Source organism: Gymnodraco acuticeps, unplaced genomic scaffold, assembly GCF_902827175.1.
Source record: "Gymnodraco acuticeps unplaced genomic scaffold, fGymAcu1.1, whole genome shotgun sequence".
Taxonomy (NCBI): domain Eukaryota; kingdom Metazoa; phylum Chordata; class Actinopteri; order Perciformes; family Bathydraconidae; genus Gymnodraco; species Gymnodraco acuticeps.
The window spans coordinates 72,826-95,195 of record NW_022990058.1 but is presented as its reverse complement, the minus strand read 5'-3'; the positions used below and the strand labels follow the sequence as shown (position 1 = coordinate 95,195).

General features: G+C 40.7%; 1 protein-coding gene across 1 annotated transcript; it reads left to right on the top strand.

Annotated features, from left to right (window-relative positions):
* Nucleotides 1–170: 170 nt before the first annotated feature.
* On the top strand, nucleotides 171–12,456 carry tktb (transketolase b). The gene is made up of 14 exons (XM_034216042.1): nucleotides 171–458; nucleotides 4,233–4,350; nucleotides 4,457–4,570; nucleotides 4,688–4,785; nucleotides 8,846–9,037; nucleotides 9,411–9,538; nucleotides 9,627–9,823; nucleotides 9,972–10,136; nucleotides 10,376–10,532; nucleotides 10,611–10,741; nucleotides 10,834–10,917; nucleotides 11,038–11,134; nucleotides 11,299–11,418; nucleotides 11,573–12,456. The coding sequence occupies exons 1-14, from the start codon at nucleotides 352–354 to the stop codon at nucleotides 11,743–11,745; spliced, it is 1,881 nt and encodes a 626-aa protein (XP_034071933.1). The 5' UTR covers nucleotides 171–351; the 3' UTR covers nucleotides 11,746–12,456.
* The last annotated feature ends 9,914 nt before the right edge of the window (nucleotides 12,457–22,370 follow it).

Sequence of the window (22,370 nt, the reverse complement as noted above, 5' to 3'; positions counted from 1 at the left end):
GTGTTTCACGTCCACAGTGATTTGCTCATTGCAAAGGAAATGAAAAGCTATCACCACCTGTGTGTTATGTGTCTGTAACTTTAATGGGCTGAACATGAGTCCTGAAAGAAACGTCTCGTGCGTAAATGTTCCTCCAATGACTGGGTCAGGTGGGCGTGTCTGAGAGAAGAGACATGTCACATAAGTCCCGTCCTCTCTTCCCTTCCACCTCCTCCTCAGTTGTACTTGGGCAGCTAGCAGCGGCGTGGCGCAGCGCAGCTTTGAACCTACAAACCTGGCAAGCACCTGTGTGATTAACAAAATAAAAACTTAATTTAGCAAGCGCTGTTCTCAAGAAACAATCCAGCAACCATGACTAGCTACCACAAACCCGATGAGAAAACCCTTCAGGGACTGAAAGACATCGCTAACAAGCTCAGGATCAACTCCATCAAGGCGACATGCGCCTCCAACTCTGGGTAAGTCATTCAAAGTTACAGTGGCTTGTTTGTTAATATTACGTTACACATGAGAAAAGTATTCAGTTAGTGTAGCGTTACTGTAGTTCACTTTACCTGCGGGGTCTACACGTGCAGCGGATTATCTTCACGCGGTGCAGACCGTGCAAAGTGTGGCCAAAGCAGACAGCTAGCAAGTACTTATGCTAACTGTTTCATAAACATGTTAAGCTCCTTTTTGAGCTAAATGTGTCTAGGTCTTTAGTCAATGCTTAGGCTAGCATAAGCTAACAGTTTGTGCCATAAATGACACCAAATGGCAGGGTCTGTATCAATAATAAGGTTGGATACAGTAGTCTTCAGTGCTATTGAGCTGATAATTCATTCTCTTTTATAACTCTGAAATGTTACTAGCAAGGTTGCTAGATGAAATATGTCGTTATAGCAACAGCCTGCTTCTAGCACCACATGATCATGCAGGGGGAATCTCGTGGTCAGTTTCACACTTTAATTTAAAGCAGCTGCGTGTTAAAATGCAAGAGAGATGCATATGCACACATAATAGTTTGAATTTATTTCAAGGGAATCTGTCAAGTATGATAGACACACACGTCAAATGGTCACCTGTAGTTTTGACCTGAATTCGCAGAAGCTTTTGTCCTCCTGCAGTCCTCCTCCTCCCACTGCAGGTCACCCTTGAAAAAGAGATCTTTTGATCTCAAGGGGCTTCACCTGGTTAAATAAAGGCTACAAACAATTGTCACTATGGCGGGAACAGTTTCCAGGGTTTCCTTATTGCAGGGGTGTAACTAACACTGAGATTATGAAGGCTGCCCTTTGCCCCATAGTATTCTGTGTTCGGCCTATTCTACACCCAGAACATTAATGCAATCTACTCTTTCACAATGCATCAAAACTGCCTGTAATTGACATAATGCGTTTTGGAAGACGCTCAGTTGACACTCATTAGCTGGCTGTCACATGTACCATACTATCATGTTCATCTGTTAAACCTCTGTGCAGGAAGGTTTTTAACTATATAATTGTTGTCTTATTTAGCTTTTTACAGAAAATAAGTTTCTTTATGGAACACTTTTATAGTTTATTTCATTCGTTGTGTCTTGTTTATTAGCATTCAGTACACAAAAGGACAAAATACGCCACATTTTCCAATTGTTCTTTAAGCACCAAAGCTTTTCTTTCACCCCGTTATATGGATATACAAACATAGTGTTTTAAAGTCTCGCGATTTGAAGTTTATAGAATTGACAGAATTTAAGACTGCACAAAATAATGTAGCATGAACCATTTGACATCCAGTTAAAACAGTGCATGACATTAAGGATTTTGGGAGATGGCCCTGTGGGCCATCTAAGCTAATTTACAGATGGCCCTGAGCCCAATAGAGATTGCCCTGAAAAATGCGCGCGGACGAAATGGCACGAAGGGTTTGGGGGGCCTCCGTCCCCCTAGAAAATTTTGATTTTTGCAGGTCTTAGATGCTGTCTGGTGCATTCTCTAGACTGAATTATAAGATGAACCACCACAATATTGTATTGTACAATTTCAATTTTATTCTTCATTTCACTTGTTTGTTTGTTCTTGTTTGTGTTTGCTCGCTTGCATGCCCTGCATAGCTATAAGAAATACTTAAGTTGTTGGTCAAGACACTTTCCATCTGATGAAGGCAAATGCCTTCCCAGATGTAAAAAAGTAGAAAACATTACATTCAGTTATTAATGCCAAAACAAACATTATTTACACTAGTATGGCCCCTGTTAAAAATGTTTGTAATGTTATCTACTGTAAGTTGGTCGAACGAATGCCTCCTCATCCGGAAGCTGACCGAGCAGCAGTCGAGAGGAGCCGAGCGCATCCGCGAAGCACACAAAATGGCGACGTCATAGTTCCCATTAGCCGGCAAATCTAAATGTCCGGTCAAAATAATTTCCCTTTAGCGCAATACCGCTTCAGTTGCGCCACTTATGTGACAGACAAAAGAGTATGTGACAGACGAGAATAGTCAATTCTAATGTCTTACACGTAATGTGGAGAAAGAGATGTCCTGTGTGGGTTGATTGTGCGTTGATCTGTTGGTAATGCCTCGGGGTTCCGGTGGGCATGTAAACAAATACATAATGCTGCGCTATACTTTGTGGCCTTACCCAGTTGCATAGCGACACTTATTGTGTAGGTGTCTTTTAATAAGCAGGTAGTCATCATTAGCTAGAACTAGCTGAATCTGATCGATATTGACATAAACGCGAGTGAAGTCTAATCTGACGGGAGAGAGAGATCAGCTGAGCAGGCTGACGAGTGGACACGCAGCTCTGCATGATCACATGCAGCGGTGAGCGGACAAAACACACACTTCAGGTTAGAATATCACACGTAGCTATTTTAATTACCTCTCAAACTACCTAAACTAGTTATAGATATGTTTAGTTTTACTGTCGGGTCACTCATTACTGGATCCGCAAGCTGCATGATACTGGCACAATAGATTGCCCGATTGGGCAACCAGCAGGTGAGGCTTCATTGCCCGAGCTAAATACTAGATGGCCCCGGGCCATCGGGCAGTCCTTAATGTCGAGCCCTGTAAAACACACGTGTTCTCAAACAGAATACATGTTTGAGAACACGGCGGTTTATCATTAGAGCAAATCTTTCTATTAAATATTTACATTTTTAAAAGAATATTCTGTAGTTGTCTAAGTCTTTAGTTGTTTCTAATGTCTAGGCCTTTTACGTTCCTAAAAAATTGTATATTCACTTTACTGTATGATTACTGCTCATTTTATTTTAAAATTGATTACAAAGATTGCAAAGTTTGATAAAAGTCAAATGTATGATCTGACAATCACCTGGCCATGTTCATCACGTTTAGAGTTCTCCATAGTATATATTTGCTCTGCATTCTCCAAAACCCCCAGAATTGTGTAATATCCCAGTCATTTACTTGTGCAACTTAAACCTTCAGAAAGGAAATGTTTGTTGGTTAACCGGTTTTTGGTACTTCCTTGTATCAACTGACAAAGAAATGGAAGAACTGTTACCTGAAGGTCCGGACAATGAGGAAACTGAAGATGTGATTCTGTTTCCCTTAACAAAGATGCTTTTGATTTTTGACATCCACCACTCAACACCTGTTGTCATTATTTTATTGATATGGAACATTAAACACGAGTATCTGATTGCTTTGATAACGGCTTTTATGAATTTACTTAAGTCTATTTCTCGGCAGGTTATCACTCAACAAAAGGAAATTGGGTAAACAGAGCACTGGGTTTTTGATTGTGAAATATAACAACGAACATCATGTGTGTTCGATCAAGATAACCGTGTGTTCCAGCATGAACAAAATGGCATTTGTGATTTAACCCACTTAGGGAAGTAACTATGCTTTTGAGAATTGTGGGATTTCTAAACATGTCCCTTACAATACTTGAACCACTATGCTGCAACTAACAGTTTCACAAATGTGCTTTATTTTTATTTTTATAATTGCACTAGAGTGTGAAAATATATAAGTGATATCATGTTAAGAGATTAACATTATATTTTCATGCGTGGTTCTAATACCAAAATATGTGAGGTTTTGAACATTTGTAAATAATTGCTTGTTAAATGTATCCATTTGAATGCCTTTTCAGAAATGACCGTTAATGTCAAACTAAAACCAAGTGTGCGGTTTCCTGAATGTAGCAACACATGCATGTGCACGATTTGGGATCTAAATAATCGTATTTTTCCTGTGATGTTTTATTTAAAGTACATATATTCTCCTCTCCCCAGGCACCCCACATCCTGCTGCAGTGCAGCAGAGCTCATGTCTGTGCTCTTCTTCAACACCATGCGCTATAAAGCCGAAGACCCTCGTAACCAGTGCAACGACCGCTTTGTGCTCTCAAAGGTTGGTTATTTTTTCTTCTTATGAGTGACTGATATTCTTAACTTGGTCAGAACAAATTATCTTTGGTATTGCTATTGTCTTCACAGACTATCCTCTCCGTTTCTAGGGCCATGCTGCACCCATCCTGTACGCTGCCTGGGCCGAGGCCGGCTACTTGAAGGAGTCTGATCTGCTCAACCTGCGCAAGATCGACTCTGACCTGGAGGGCCACCCCACCCCAGTAAGTCACCAATCCGGTTATTTTATAGTATTCATGTTTAATTGGGGAAACAGAATATAGTCTAGAAGTTAATTTTATATATAAAGTATAACTTTCTCCCCCTTTACTATTCACCAGAAACTGGCCTTTGTGGACGTGGCTACAGGATCTCTGGGACAGGGTCTCGGGGCTTCCTGCGGGATGGCCTACACTGGCAAATACTTTGACAAATCAAGGTATATATTTATTAACATCAAAGGTTTAAACGACTTGCAATAATTCTTATCCTGCTTTTTAAACTGGTTTATAGGGATCTGAAACAGTCAGTCTTCAGCATTAGTCAAACTGCATCCTTTTTATTACCGTAAAGGTGGGGTAGGTAATTTGAGAAACCAGCTCGAGTGCGCTGGAAGTTTAAAATACACAACCGAAAAAAATCTGCCCCTTCTTACAGAGCCCCTCCTCCAACACACATGAACGCGCACATGACCAATGAGGGCACGAGATAAGTTTGCAGAGGTGGGACCAAGTCATTGTTTTTGCAAGTCCGAGTTAAGTCTCAAGTCATTGTTTTGCAAGTCCAAGTCAAGTCTCAAGTATTTGCGCTCAAGTCCAAGTCAAGTCTCAAGTCAGGATGGGCCAGTTCAAGTCAAGTCCTAAACTTTGACAAAACAAGTCTTTAACAAGTCATTATGTGTTTTTCACCAAATGTAATGACATCGATCAACAGAATAATACTTAATAATCAAACAGCTCTTAATTAGTCACATTAATAATTTAATAATCCATTTTCTCTCTGCTGGTAAAGTAACGTGTGTTTTTCTATTTGAAGAGGGATCAGTAAGGTAAGGCTACCGTGACGGTTTGATTCAGAAGGAGTTTAATGTATAAGATCCCTGATGTTGAGGTGACCAGAATGTTTATTTCCACTGTGTACAACATGTTATAAGGGACCCACAATCTATCTTTATGCAAGTGATAATGTGCAGCGAGGCGGTCTCTATGGGGAAAAGAACACCTGAATCTAGATCCCTCTGCAGGTGGTACTTTAAGTATATTTTGATGCTAATACTTTTGTACTTTTACTTGTAACATTTTGAATGCAGGACTTTTTATTGTACAGGGTTCCTGCAGGTTTCGCCAACTCAAATTTAAGACTTTTAACACCTTTTTAAGACCACTTTGAATATAATTTAAGACCTATTTCACGGCAATAAAGTATGAAGGAAAATATATATAGAAGAAATGCGTCCCATAATCACTTACAAAGTAAATGTATTCATGTTCAACATAAGAACAGTGACTGAACACAACAGCGTAACAGTACAGAACTGTGTTAGCGTGTTAGACAAAAAGTGTGTGTGTGCGTCTGTGTGTGTGTGTGTTAGGGCTGTGCAATTAATCATATTTTAATCGCAATTACGATTTTGGCCTGCCACAATTACGAAAACAACATAATCGGAAAAAACGATTATTTTGCTTTGCTAGGTTGTGACAGTGCACCACAACATATTTGATCTAATGAATTTTTTAGTAATGTATCATTTATTTAATTAATTTTTTGTATTGGTTTTTCAGTTGAATTATACGTTCAGGGTAATCAACAGTTAAAAAGATACTGTTCAAATTATTATTTGTTTTAAAGTTCAATAAATGGATGTTTTCAAAGTCAATGAATAATCGTATTTAATAATCGTGATATTAATTATTGACCAACATAATCTTGATTATTGCCATAATCGAGGTGTGTGTGTGTGTGTGTGTGTGTGTGTGAGAGACAAGAGCTATATTCAGAGCTCTGCTGCCTTGGCTACACTATTTCATCGTTGCTGTTGTATGATTGGTGTTTAGCTGCGGTATTTAGCGTCTACAGCACCTCCGCTTTTAGGGTTGAGTCGGTTGACGTAGACCCAAACTTCGCCCGGAGGTCCCCCGGTGTTTTTGTAGGGGGCTGCTGCATTAGCTGCACTAGCTAACGCTGCATTAGCTGCTGCTGCACTAGCTAACGCTACATTAGCTGCTGCTTCACTAGCTGCTGCTGCACTAGCTAATGCTGCATTAGCTGCTGCTGCACTAGCTAACGCTACATTAGCTGCTGCTGCACTAGCTACCGCTGCATTAGCTGCTGCTGCACTAGCTAACGCTACATTAGCTGCTGCTTCACTAGCTAACGCTACATTAGCTGCTGCTGCACTAGCTAACGCTGCATTAGCTGCTGCTGCACTAGCTAACGTTGCATTAGCTGCTGCTGCACTAGCTAATGCTACATTAGCTGCTGCTGCACTAGCTAATGCTACATTAGCTGCTGCTGCACTAGCTAACGCTACATTAGCTAACGCTCCACCAGCTAACGCTACATTAGCTGCTGCTGCACTAGCTAACACTACATTAGCAAAACAAACGCTAATTTATTTTGCAAAAGATGTAGTGGGCTTCAAACACGTTCCCTCCACTGGTTTCAACCAAGCACTAAATTAGATGTTTTCCAACCAAATACGGTTGAACTTACACTTCCCCATATGTATTTGTAAGTAGATTCGAAGATAGGCTACATGAGCTGAAGCTTGGTTGCTAGGTTACTAGCTGGGTGTTCTCCAATAAGGGGCCGGGGGAAACAAAGTTAGTGATTACTGGTTCCATGTTGATTTAATTCAATACAAATTGTTGGGGGGAACTGAAAGGCTATTACCGCACTGGTTACTTTGCAGCCCGGACATTTCCCCCAAAACACATTTAGACGCTATCGCAACACAGAAGTACCTTTCAAATCCGATAATTTTTAAGACCTTCTGAATCATATTTAAGACCTTTTTAAGGCCTTAAATTCTGATTATCAAATTTAAGACTTGTTAAGACCCCGCGGGAACCCTGATTGTAACTTTTTTTAATTGTCTGAACTTCTCCCACCTCTGACAATAAATCCTGAGTGTTTACCCTGCTCTGAAGGTTATTTTCATTTTACAAATCCTGCACTCAGCTTTGCTTTCTCCAATATCATTGAAAAGCAGCAGATGCTGCTTCTTTTTTCGGTTTTCGCTCATTTCTTGACTTTTTCCGACGCGCTTGTATTTAAATCCGGCTCCCCATCGCTCTGTACAGCTGGCCTGTACCACTACACATGCTGTGCCCCCCACCCTTCTTTCACATAATGGTATGATCCGAGTGTGTCCTCGCATATGATTGGCCGCATGGTGCCTGCTAAATAAAGACCCGCCCCTGCCTGCAAGGATTCTCAGCAAGAGTAGGAGCGGCTGAAGATTCTGCTTTCCCCGACGGGAGTCTGCTCTTCTAGCGGCAGCTCGCGATCGGCGTGTTGGAGACCTCTGAATTAAAGTAGCAAGTCAGAAGGCTCAAGTCCAAGTCAAGTCCCGAGTCATTGGTGTTCAAGGTCGAGTCGCAAGTCTTTTGTGATGTTGTCGAGTCTCAAGTCATAAAATGTGTGACTAGAGTCCTAGTCGTGTGACTCGAGTCTGACTCGAGTCCAAGTCATCTGACTCGAGTCCACACCTCTGTAAGTTTGTGCACGAGATGGAAGGCTGACACAGATATTTGTATATATTTATTGTCAAAGCATTTCATTTATTCATTGCTATCGGGATGTTAAGAGAATTCCATGGAATATAACAAAGTGTTTCTGAAGAGAATTACCTACCCTACCTTTAAGTTCGAGGTGGATGTGCAGGGGTTCTTTAGTACTTTATACTGCAACTAGACTCTTTCTGGAATTTTTTTAATGCCATACATGTGCCAAGACTTGCAGGCAGGTATCGTTTCCTTTTAAGTTGTGCCTGTGCTGCTCTGAAATCAGGTTAACAGAGCAAACCTGCAGTAGTGACAGGAGCCTGCAGTTAAGCCATCAGTATTATACTCTAAATTAGCAAGCATTTGTGTGATTTATGTCTCTGAGACTAATGCCTTATTTATCTTATTTGCTCCAAATGTAAGGGCTCCAGTTCAATAGTTTCTTATTTTAATTCATTGGTGAAAATCAAGATTCAAGATTGTCTGGGTTTTGGTAGATAATAGGATGCAACTGTTACTTTTCAACTTTAGTGTAAAGATGGTATGAATTGCTTCTTCCATTTAAGTTTGTCTGACTTGTATCTTATGTAATATCACTCACTCAAGGCCACTTTTATTCTGAACTGGGTTAGAACTTCTGCAGCCCTGTGTTCTGTCATTTAACTTCCCTTTGGTAATCTAACTCGACAGACCTTTTCAGTAGCTTCCGTGTTATGGGTAACTGTGACATTTGTTAAATCACACTAATATTCCGGTTTATACATTGTGTTGCAGTTACCGCGTATACTGCATGATGGGAGATGGAGAGTGCTCAGAGGGCTCAGTGTGGGAGGCCATGGCCTTCGCCTCATACTACAAGCTGGACAACCTGGTGGCCATCATGGATGTCAACCGTCTCGGTCAGAGCGAGGCCGCTCCCCTGAAGCACGACATGGAGGTCTACCGCAAGCGCTGCGAAGCCTTCGGGTCAGTGCCAAAACTCCACTTTATCTAAGTTCATAGGAAACATTATGATATGAAAGCCTTTATTTAAAAATGCCTCTTAATATACTATCAAATGTAACCGTTGTCATATTTGTATAGTGTATCCATCTGTGTGGAAGTTGTTTTTTTTATATTGATTTGTGAAACTTCTATATCTCTGAAATTGCGTTTTCACATGCTTGCTGGATTTTCTACACCCTCCTTTGTCCTCTACGCCTCTTTTTTTTGTGTCCATTTTAAATCTCTGCTTACCAGTTAATAAGCACTCAACATGCATGTTCCAAAGTTCATACATCCCTGTTTTTTGGGTTAATAATTGCTGGGGTGATTTTAAAGCTATGCCCTGTTTTTGCAGATGGAACACGTATGTTGTGGATGGACACGATGTGGAGGAGCTGTGCAAAGCTTTCTGGCAGGCTAAGCAGGTCAAAGACAAACCTACCTGCATTGTTGCCAAAACATTCAAGGGCAAAGGACTCAAAAGTAAGTGTGGCTTTCATATGAGAATTATTTTACTATTTTATTTTAGTCTCCGACATACATTTGAGGCTTGTTCATTCCTTGGCTGTAGATATTGAGGATCTTGACAACTGGCATGGAAAGCCCATCCCTAAGGACAAGGTGGACGGCCTCCTGAAGGAGCTGAAGGCTCAGATCCAGGTCCCCAACAAGACCCTGTGCCCTGAGCTGCCCAAAGAAGACACTGAACCCGCAGACCTCAGCCCCATCGCCCTGCTTTCACCCCCGGCATACAAGAAGGGAGAAAAGGTACCTAAACACTGGTCAATTGTGTTCCTTTTTGTTAAGCTGGCTAGTGTGAGCAGACTAGATTGTTTCTGAAACACCTGAAGTGCATATGGTAATGGTTTTTGTCCATCTGTCTTTGTTTCCACTCATTTCCTTCCTTCTCCGTCAGATGGCAACAAGGCGTGCATATGGCGTGGCACTTGCCAAACTGGGCGAGGCAAGCAAGAGAGTGGTGGCCCTGGATGGAGACACTAAAAACTCTACCTTCTCAGAAACCTTCAAGAAGGCCTTCCCTGACCGCTACATTGAGTGCTTCATCGCTGAGCAGAACATGGTACGCAATGTTTACGTCTTCACGGGGGATTTTTAAAGGCGTTTTTGCATTTGCTAAGGGACCAAACGATTAACTCCAATTATGAAAAAGGATAAATATAGTTCAGATTTAACTCTTCACTCCCATAATCTGCTAAACTAGTCTAATCTGTTTCTATTCATTCTCTAGCATGATAATCACATCCTCTCACTTCCGTTATCAAGTGTAACGCTAACTGATGTCTTAACTTGCTGCTGCAGGTGGGAGTGGCCATTGGCTGCGCCACCCGGGACCGCACGGTTGCATTTGCCAGCACGTTTGCCGCCTTCTTCTCCAGAGGCTATGACCAGATCCGTATGGGAGCCATCTCCCAGTCCAATGTGAACCTGGTCGGCTCCCACTGCGGAGTCTCCATCGGTAAGCTGAAGAGTCATTTGATTTGTCACAGGGCAAAGTGAGTGTTCCCTGTACCTGACTGATCTTCTCTGCCTTCAGGGGAGGACGGTCCTTCCCAGATGGCCCTGGAGGACTTGGCCATTTTCCGTGCTATCCCAACATGCACTGTGTTTTACCCCAGTGATGCAGTTTCCACAGAGAGAGCTGTTGAGCTCTCAGCCAACACAAAGGTGGGTAGGCCACCTTGTGGGAGAACATGGTGTCCAATATGTTGTCTTAACATTGCTGGAGTATCATTCTTATCATCTCTCTACATTTCCAGGGTATCTGTTTCATCCGTACCAGCAGACCAGATAATGAAGTCATCTACTCTCCAGATGAGAAGTTTGAAGTGGGCATAGCCAAGGTGATGATCAATACAATTATTTTACACTCCATTATTATTATATGTAGCTTTTAGCAACAAAAAAGCAATTGGAATGGACACCAGAGCATTAATGTATATGTTTAAATGTCTGCCTAACAGGTGGTGCGCCAGTCTGACAGTGATTGCGTTACTGTGATTGGAGCTGGTGTGACTCTGCATGAGGCCCTTGTTGCTGCAGACATGCTGGCCAGTGAAGGTGAACACACACTGCCCTCTGATGGATAGATGTAGACATTAAGCCTGACATTTATAAGCACCACACCTATCTGTCATGTTTATTATACTATACCAGCTAACCACAAAGCTGATGTCCTGCATCCCCTTAATAACAAAGTATCGATTTGCTCATCAACTTTTTAGGGAAGAACATCCGTGTGATCGACCCGTTCACCATTAAGCCTCTGGATGCCGCTACTATTGTGGCAAGTGCCAGAGCAACAAAGGGACAGATCATCACTGTGGAGGACCACTACAAGGAGGGTGGGTTGATTTCTGTTTCTATAGGCCCTTTTTACATTGAAATAATTCAATATAATATGTATCGGTGATGGTGTTTTGTGCAAAGTTATTCCTCAATCTACCAGGGTCCATTAGTAGTTGTCCCTTGTTGTGATGGTATGTCTCCTCTGTCCAGGTGGTCTTGGTGAAGCCGTTCTGTCAGCTGTGGGCGGGGAGCCCGGCATTGTTGTGACCCGGCTTGCAGTTTCCGGTGTTCCCCGCAGCGGGAAGTCCACAGAGCTGCTCGACATGTTCGGCATCAGCGCCAAGCACATTGCTAACGCCGTGCGTCAGACCTTTGCTAACTAAGGACTGCACCTCGTCTCCTGCACTGTAACCTCACAACAAAACGTATGCCTCATCTTGCAGCTACCCAAGTGCTATCGTTGTGGCTTGAGCGAAGTGTGTGCTAAAGCTGTATTGTTATTACCGTCACAGATGGAGAGTAATGGGAATAGGAGGGCAGTGTTATCGAAGCCTGTAGTGTAATATTACTCCCTCTTAAGCATCATCTAAAACCCCTTTCTCCCATTAGCTCTCGCAACATTCCTTTTAGTTGTATTATGTTTTCAAAACGGTGTCTTCACTGTAGCTCTGACATCACTTAATACTGTAAACCCGGTATCGTTACAGATTTAAAAACCTGATCCATTGTGAACCGTCATGGCTTCTGTTCTGTGTTACCATTCACATTCCTTACAACCATGCATCATGTCTTTTCTCTTGACTGGCCTCCTTTTTTTGTTTCTTAAGAAGCACTGTTACTGTTTGTCTTAAATCTAATGTTCTAGACCAGTTTTGCGGTTGTTTTCGTTGACAGCTTTTGAAGCTTAGCTGTGTTGGAGAACACTTCTTTCAGATCCAGTGTGAAATTGTTAAACCATTTTTAGTTTTGAACCGTTTGAGCATTCCTCTAAAGATTCCTGGCTTCATGGGCCCACACAAAGTTACTGGCGTTACAGGTCACTGGTGTCATTCTGTTATACATGTGTTGTGCTGAATAAAAAATAATTAACCCAATGCCATTGTGTTAGTATTTTTTACCGCCCTCTAGCGAAGTGGTTCAATGGGTGGCGAAGTGAAAGTCCACCACATTGGGCCAGACTCGTGTATCAACTATTGCAGTGCAATTTTGCACAGATATTCCATTAGTTTGGAGAATATCACTTAAAGGTCCATCAATGTTATAGGTCTTGGTTATATACAAAATATAATAATATTTGGCGGTGAAGAGGAGGGTAAGCCATAACAAGTCCTTCAACAACAACATAGTACTGCTACAACATTATTTAGTTTTGACATTGGTTTCACATTTGCTCTATGCAGGCTTTTGTAGTGGGGGCAGAGGATCTGAGCTCTGGGAGTGCTGGTCCTGAGTTGTCCCTTGAGGAGATGGAGCAGAGGGACCAGGACTACCGTGCAGATCTGGACCATAACCAGAGGCCAAGCAACATCATAATGCTTTGCATGCTGCCACCCAATGCCAGTGCCAATGAGGTAAGTGTATGCAAGCGGTCTTATAAAGCATTGGAATGGTTTTATGGGTTCTAGATGAAAGGTCAAGCAGTAGTCTGACCAGTTTATTTTGCGATGTTTGAAGTTTTATTTTTAGCGCCTTGGAGGTGCTATGGTACCATGACGTGCAAGCATAGTCATAGTACCCTTGAATGAGTGCTCCTGCCAGAGTTTTCAGGGAGTTTTTGTTTACCAGAGAGGAGATCCGGTATAGGAATCTAGTTCTTTGATTGACTTTTTTTCCAACAAAATTAATTATCGTGAGAGGCCTATACAGTAGCCTACATGAAACACACACACACAAATCTACAGACTTACTCCAAACTGCCAGATATGTGAATTAACACACTCTATTTTGGCCTAGTAGAACAATAAGCAGCAGACTTTTACTTTTTTATCATTTCTACTGGATCTTAGATCTGCGCTTGCGCAATACGGGTCGGCAGTTGCGAGAGAGTATTTTTGTTGGGTAATAGGGCTAACCCATACAGTGGTGGGGCTCAAGTCAGTATTTGCATTGTAATTACATACACGCTCCCCTTGACAGTGAAACGCCACGCGTGAGGTTTAGATTATTTCCCTGTCTCAATCAAAATTGAACTGTATGAAATAAAAAGGCACATTTGTCTTGTAGTAAATAAAAAGGGCGACCTGGAGCCAATCCTGCAATTTCCCCACAAGTGAAAGAGTTGACTGGCTGAAACCCCAACCCCTGCAGGGGGGGATTCAGCTTTCAGAGCAAAGTAACACAAAACTAAAATGGCATTCATTTTTTTTGAAATATGTCGTGTAGTAGGCTAATAGATGTATTTATTTTCTTCTCAAGAGAGTACCAGAATGTGTATTTTATGTTAGTATTTCAAAAAATCTCCTGGGGGAGAATCCCCTCAGACCCCCTGCAGGGGTTGGGGTTTCAGCATGTCAACTCTTTCACTTGGGGAAATAGTGGCCCCACCACTGTATGGGTTAGCCCTATTACCCAACAAAAATACTCTCTCGCAACTGCCGACCCGTATTGCGCAAGCGCAGATCTAAGATCCAGTAGAAATGATAAAAAAGTAAAAGTCTGCTGCTTATTGTTCTACTAGGCCAAAATAGAGTGTGTTAATTAACATATCTGGCAGTTTGGAGTAAGTCTGTAGATTTGTGTGAGTGTGTTTCATGTAGGCTACTGTATAGGCCTCTCACGATAATTAATTTTGTTGGATACATTTTCCCGGAAATTATTGCGATAAACGATGATATTATCAGCACCGTTGTATGACCATTTTAGACCACTGACATAATGATAATATATAATAATAATTCAAGTACATCCTTTCAAACTGCTAGTCACATCCTCGTGTAAATGGAAATGTATCGAGCTCATTTGTATTTATCGTACGATAAGTCAATTAATTGCTTATTGCGACAGGCACACAATAAAACAGTGGAAACAAACATGTGTTTGACTTTCATTAGTGAATGAAACTTTGTGTCCTTTATAGTCTGTGTCCAATATTGTGTATTTGTATATATTGTATATATATCCTATATATGCTAAGGTCCCGCTACTGACACGATAGCAGTCATTTCGTGCGCATATGTGTAATCAAACCCATGATATCAAAATCTCACTCCAGCCAGGTACCCAAAGTTGGCAACCCTGCATAATTCCATTGTTGAGGTCTACTAGAATAGATTTATATTGTGCAATTTTCCAAAATCACTTTGGTTTCTCAAACAGCATCTCTCTAAACTACGTGTATTCACTGAATTTCACTCTCTGCCTTTAACGGCTTGTTGTAGCTCCAATAGCTCCAGCCCCCACCTTCCCTGTGAGCACAGTGTGCTCTGATTGGTTGGGACGTTGTGAATCGAGCTGAGCTCCGTGGAGGTGTGGTTTCCTTGTTTAGCCAAACACAGCCAAACTCACCGAGCACACACAAAGTCACAACCGAAGTAAAAACAATAAGTGTGGCTTGATATTGAGTAAGAAAAAGGTTGATAAACGCTGTGAGAATGGGTCTGCAGAGAGAATTTGGCCGCGATCCCAACTGTCTGTTATCAGCCTGCAGCCAGGGAGGAGAGATCAGCATGACATGAGTTACCCGGAAGAATCAATGGACAGTGACGTATCTCCAACGAGGCGTTTTGGGGAGGTATCGCTACAGGGTGTACTTTGAGGGTTTTGACTCTGCAGACCATTTACATGCATAAAAACCTTCATAACACACAAGGGGACGGGTAATAACCGGAAAAGCATGACATGGGACCTTTAACATTGCCATGATGCTGGTTTAAACGATAGGTGGAGTATCAAGCTATATCATTCCATCACTGACTTACTCCAATAAGAAAATCCAAGGCTTAATCCACATAACCCTTTATCCAATGCCTCAGAAGTTGCCATCATGTCACAGAATGCATTACACTGTTTTAGGAGTGTGAGTAGGCCTACCTTTTAACCCACAACACCAAATGAATGGATGTTATCTAATCATTAATCCCACGAAATGCCATAAGGTAAATAACAAGTTGGCCCAAGTAGCCTAATGCATGACTCATTAAATAATGCTGGGCGTTCCAAAAACACCTGTTGCCCACCCTTAACAAAATCATTTCTGACCAATGTATTTTTTAAAGCAGAACATAACCTATTGTCATTGAAATATTAAGCTATGTTTCCTATCCTGTTCATTCAATGTATTGGCACTAGGGGTGTAACGGTATCCGTACCGTCACGGTTCGGCACAAGCAGTCACACGACGAATACGCCTTTTTTTTAGGAGTGGGAAAAAGGTCTGTCATTCAGGGCAGTATCCATTACACTATTTATAATCCAGGGGGCGGTGTTGCGCCTAAACGCTGCTGCCAGCCGCCCTTAAACAACAAATGAAGAACAAGAAGAAAACACAACAACAAAACGAACAAAATACAAGAAGAAAATGTAGTATGGCGATTTCAGATAACACACAGGAGCTAGAACCCACCTGCTTCTTTTAAATCAGCTGTGTGGGAACATTTCGGGTTCCCTGTGGGTTACAATAACGATGAAGTGCGAGTGGTGGATCGGACGGTGTGTCGGCGTTGTTAGACAGCGGTGCGGTATGCTACGGAGCCCCCTAGGGGATTTGGAGAAGAAGAAAAAAAATGTTTTGCGAGATCTCGCAATACTTTTCATTTAGTACTTCCTGGTCAGTTCGGCTGCTACGGCAACACAGAAACCACAACAATGGAGTGGTTCATCGATTTTACTTTGAGCTTGGCCTTAAATATAAAGATATAACATCAGTGCTTGGCAATAGGCACGGGTTTCACACAAAGACTGTATATATAAAGGGTTTCACATAAGTGAAGACACCTCAAGAGAACACTCAGAGCACACTCACTGCTACAACTACATGCTCTGAGCTGAGTTATTGACAGATTCGAATTTCGCGGATCAATAACTCATGAACATAACGTTGTAAAAATACAAACATGACTTTACAATCATAGCAAAGTAGACAACGAGCTACAGAGTCGTTTTTATCAGAACAGTTCGATACGCGCCGTCATCCGAGCTAAACATCAAGAATTGGTCACAATCTGCAGCTGGAGGAGGGAGAGGAGTGCAGGAGGAGTCTACAAACTGCAACGGGGTTTTGCGAGATATCGCAAAACATTTTATTTATTTATTTTTTCAAGGAATTTTTTTTCTTCTCCATGTCCCCTAGGGGGCTCCGTAGTACGCTAATGGTAACCATAGACTGTATATATAAATGGACGTAGGGTCCGTGACGTCACCCATAGGATTCTGCAGAGTTGCCGTGAAGCCCTTAGTAGGCGGAGTCGGCCACTAACGGCTCGATAGTGACGCCAGAGTTCAACTCCCGCCTTCTCCAGCCTGCTCCAAATAAGGGCAAAGAGGCGGAGCCGAGGCGGGACCTGCTGCCACCAAGCTGGAAGTTCCAGAGCTAGCTGAAGCTACCGTCGCATTTTACGTTTCTAAGGTAAGCGGACATGAAACTATTCAGCAAAACTATAAATAATAATCTAAGTTATTGAGCTTTTAGCATAATACTTCAGAATCTTAAAACCCCTTAACGTTTGTATGCAATTGTGCTAAATTCAACACTGGAATCAAGCAAATATTAATATGTTTGATGGACGTCCTGTCTGTTGGTTTGGAGAGGACTGAGGGTCTTTCCTCTGCGAGGAGGACCAGGGCTGATGAAGGAGCCCATGCTGGGCAAAGCTGATACCAACTGCACAGGCCTAGTCGGTCACTTTATTTGACTAAATGTGTTTAATACATTTAATAGGTTTACACCTTCTGTCCATATGTGCTTTTTATTTAAAACATTTGATTAACTTTTGGTTCACATTTCAATAAATTGTATTGTATTTGCACTCCTTTTGTCCATTATTCTTACTGAAAATGTTAGATTACACATTCACATCTGACTGAAGATTGGCCCCATTTATTTGTGACGTTGCAAAACAAGGTACATGTTGTGAAGCTCATAAAGCGAGGCAAATAGAAATAATCAGCTGATGGAGTGTAGATGTGGAAATAGCTGCATTCGATCAGCTGACTGTTTTTACAATAAAAGTAGTTTCTTAGTGAATGTCCTGTACTGGTCTTAAAATCTCATAACATCAGCTTTTAATGTTCCTCTTGGATGTTCTTCTTGACCCTCAGAGAAGGAGAACATGTCCTGTCTTTCAGGCATGTCCTTTCCTAACAAAAATGACAGGAAACATAAAACATATTATTGCAGAACAAGTGTATTATTTATGAAAGCGGTGTGTTTGTGTGTTTAGGGGCTGTAGATATAATTATTTTGTAATTGTAATGTTTTTTTTTTATTTCAACAATGAGCTACAAAGACAATCAGATTATGAATGAACAGTATGAAGTTCATCAACATTGAAATATATGTTATTATCAAAATAATATTTAACTGTTATCAAAACGTAGTGCAACTGTAGAAGCTTGCTCTGTTGTCTCACTGAAAGAATAACTTTTACCACGTTTTTTACAGACAATATTGAGATAAATAGTAGCAGTTCTCACTATGTGTTAAATATCTTTGCCTTCAATACATTAAATTAGAAAGCTGATAAAGTCATATTGCTTGTTATCATCTAAATGTAACTTTTTGCATGGAAAAAACCCTCAACTTAACTGATGTGTAGGTGATCTAGTATTTAGTATTGTTTAATGGAATGTATATCAGTGTATTCAAGTAAATACTTCATTCATTTAAACCAATATCTTTCTTGATTCTTTGTACAGTATGAAAAAAGAGTCTTTGTACCTGTGCTGAAGTTCACTGCTGTGAGGAGTCCAGTTCTGTCTCTCACTCTCTGGTCCAGCCTGTCTGCATCACCTGGACACCTTAAACAAACAGATATATATATATATATATATATATATATATGTAAAGTACCATGTGTACAAACAATATAACTGATTCTCTTCTGTTGAACATGTTGGATTGTGTATTGTCCGAGTCAGGGGCCTTTTTATGTTACTGTAACTTTGGAAGTTGTGTTACCAATGCTTACTGTTTATTTGATACCCATTTGGTAATGCAATTAATAAAAACAACAAGGTTTGGGTTCGTTCTTCAGATGACGGAGACGTTAACGTGTAAGCTCAATAATGAACTCCAGCTCAACCAACCATATTGTAATATCGAAGTAATCATCTTGAAATATGACATTAATAATTGTAATATACACACCTTATTGTGAGGTTGATTTCACATACACTACTTCGACATTAGCTTGTCTACATACTTGAGGATAGCCAATTTAAATTAACCTTAGATGCATACAGTTCTACCTACATAATAAAATATCTCTAAGTTACAAGGTTGTAACCTTATTTTATCAACCTCAAACAGAAGCCGTTTGTTCAACAGTATTATCCCACTTAACACTTGTCTATTTCGTTTTAACCTTTATATATACAGTCTATGATTTTAACTTGGAGGCTACGATTACAATCGTTAGCACCGATGTAGCTACCTCTAGCTTACATGCTAACCCAAGCCTTACCATTCATTACGTAGCTGATTAAAATCATTAACACATAAATAAAGCACTAGAATTTAACTTACCGCAAAACCGCATTCATGCACCGTCTGTGTTTTAACCGCAGAGCGAGTCACAATAGTCCGATATATAAGCATGAAGAACAAACAACCACGGCCGGCTACAAGTTGTGTTTCCTGGATGAGCTGAGCAGGCAGAGTCCCTGTAGCTAGCTTCACGGAGCAGCTAGCAGAGAGACAAGAAGCTAACAGCGGCAGGTACTTGACAGAGCCGTCACTCAAAGTGACCACGCCCTAATTTATGCACAAACTTTAAGACCTAATATAAATAAAAGGGTCGCGTTAGAAAACAATTCACTCACAGATCCATAATCATGAAGGTGGAATCTAACTATATCGATAATAAAATGTATGGAGCCAGGGGTAGAAACATGTTTTTTTCTGCTGTAAAGTTGGGCATTTTAACATGGGGGTCTATGGAAATTGCTCCTTTCTGCAGCCATCGCCTATCGGCCAATATATGAACTGCAGTGTGTGGCACTTCCGTATTGGCTTCCCGGCTCTACCCCACAGTTTGCCGCTTGGATGGTAACACATGCTAAATCATATCAGAAGGTCATCACCCAGATTTGCCAATCACCGGAGCCCGGCAAAAGACAACACAGCAGTTCAACAGTTTATCCCTGCTGTTTTTAAGAAGCCAATAGACATGAAAGCTGCGAGACCAAAATAAAATAAATAACGGAAGCTATTGGCATACATATTTCAACGGCTATGCGCTCTTGAAACACTTTCTTATTATTTATGATGTAATATTTTCAAGACATTCTTTTTAGTTTTACAGTTTATTGAACCTTTTTGTTTGACATCAGCCATTATAGATAATCTGGGCATCTGAGTGTGTGGGGTACTGTTTGTGGTTTGTTTTTAACAGTGTAATACAGTTAATTATTCAAAATGTTAGAGTTCCTTATTTTAAAACTGAAACTTGCACTACTGTTCAAAAATAAATAACAACAAACCTGGAATTATGCATTTGGGATTTTTTTGTGCTTTTTCTTGTTGTACCGAACCCGTACCGAACCGTGACCCCCAAACCGAGGTAGTACCGAACCGTGAATTCTGTGAACCGTTACACCCCTAAGTGGCACCTGTAGATAATCTTTGGTTCAATCAAATTGTATTTATATTGTCAAATATCACAAATTACACATTTGGTTGTAGCGATTTATTCTTTACAATGCTTATCTCCAATTTAAACAAAAACACTTTATATAACTCATGTAATATTGAAAATAACAACTCAACATCTTATTGTAAATGTGGCAACTGAAAGCGTTTTGGGCAAACAAACTTCATATTTCTAGGAGAACAGTTAATATGCTGCTGAGCAGAAACATGGTAATGTAGCTAGCAATTAGTGTATTCAATAATTGTGAAGTAACATTCATTATTTGCCATATTGGGGATATATTAAGTGTGATCTATACATTTTTGATTATGAATGTTCAATAGGGATATGTGCAATAGGGAAAGTGCTGTACCTGTATGTTTCTTGTTTGTTTCTTTGTGATCTCTGTTCTGTATCTATGACTGATTGACCTGAATGTTTTATGTGTATTATCTCAATGCCCAAGACAAATTTCTCCTAAGGGAGACAATAAAGCTCTATCTTATCTCTATCTTATCTTAAGTCACAGTGACTTGATCATGTGTTGAGCAACGTGAATCCATGAAACAGCCTGCCATGAAATTATAATGAGCCATGCATCAATAAAGCATAACTTAAGTAGCTATAGTGTACCCTTATTAAAAAGAGTTACAGCATTATTTGTAAATAAATCACTTGAATGTCTACATGGTAGGCTTTATTTATGGCAAAAAGTTAGTTTCTCTGAAGCTCTATCATGAAGAGGAGCTTGTGTCTGGGCTGAGCCGCATACAAACATTGATGGGGTTCTTTGGTAGATTTGATCCACTGTAAATTAGCTCCACCACAACAATTTTGAAGTATAATCCTGTGATGTATTTCCTCTCACAGGTACAGGTTTGCCATTTGACAAAAGAAACCATTGGTCAGGGGCTCTCATTGCTTTGCCGAACAGGAAATGGACTTGGACATGCATTCGTCAAAGTGGACCTAATAGACAAGTAAGGGAACAAAAATACAGAGCTAAATGGGTTGCCTTTGCTTGACTGGTAATACTAATTTTCAGGTTATCATTGTTCATCTGTGGCTATGTTTTTGATTTTATTCAATTTGTTGTCACTCCACAGAGGACTGAATGACATTGCTTCAATCAGAAGTTTTATCCACCTACGTTTCGTGGATATATCCAACAACCAGCTGACTGATCTTTCTCATCTGGAATCTGACCCATCTGCTCTGGCTGAAGGCAAGGACTCGTCTTCTGTATTCATTCTGATCTCTGGGGCCTGTAGTACAATTCATTCAAAGTTATGGAAAATCTTTAATTCAATAGGTTGACAATAATGCTGTTGCAAGCTTCAAAGGGCAACCTTTTGCTCAGTTGACCTACCTGCAGCGGCTGAGTATGGCAGGGAACAGAATAACAGAACTGGATGGCCTGGTTGGGCCTGCCTTGGAGAGCCTCAATCTTACAGGTTGGTCTGTTGGTTTCATGTCAGAATAGATGTTTCTATTATAATGGTGGGCTTTCATTTAGTCGATTGACGCAAGACAATCTTACCATCTGCATGATATAAAACAGATATCTTGACATTTTGTGAACTCTGGCAGGTAATGGCATTCAGAGATTGAATGGTTTTCAGAGTGGCTGTTTTGCCAACTTGGTAACTCTGGAGCTGAGGGGAAACCAGTTGGATACCACTGATGGCATTAACCTTCCCAACCTGCAGCAATTATATCTGGTAATAAAAAAAATACCATTTGATAAATATAACAAACACATTTGATGAGGTTAAGCCATTAACACCAATCTCATTCAGCCGACTGCCTGTAACTTGTCTTACTTTCGAATTGACAAAGATCCTGTCTCCCCTGAGGAGGTGGCTCATGCCAATGAGAGAATCAAGGTAAAGCTAAGACACACCTTATTTCTCTATTTGGCATGGTCCTGCATACATTTCTGCTCTATTGTTTTTTTTCTTACTGCATGTATTTCATTCCAGGAACTGAAAGAGGAAATGTCTGGGCCATAAGATTGCAATGAGGAAGTGTTTTACCTTGAAAACACTGGGTTGGTGTTTGTATGTGGGTGTGTTGAAACGTATTATAGTATACTGTATATTTTCAGTTTCTTGTATTTGTATCTGTAAATGTGTTGCCTACATTATGGATTATTGTTGTCATGTTCTAACAGCCTATTTATTTTTTCAATAATAAACATTTGAAAACGTTTATTTCTGTGG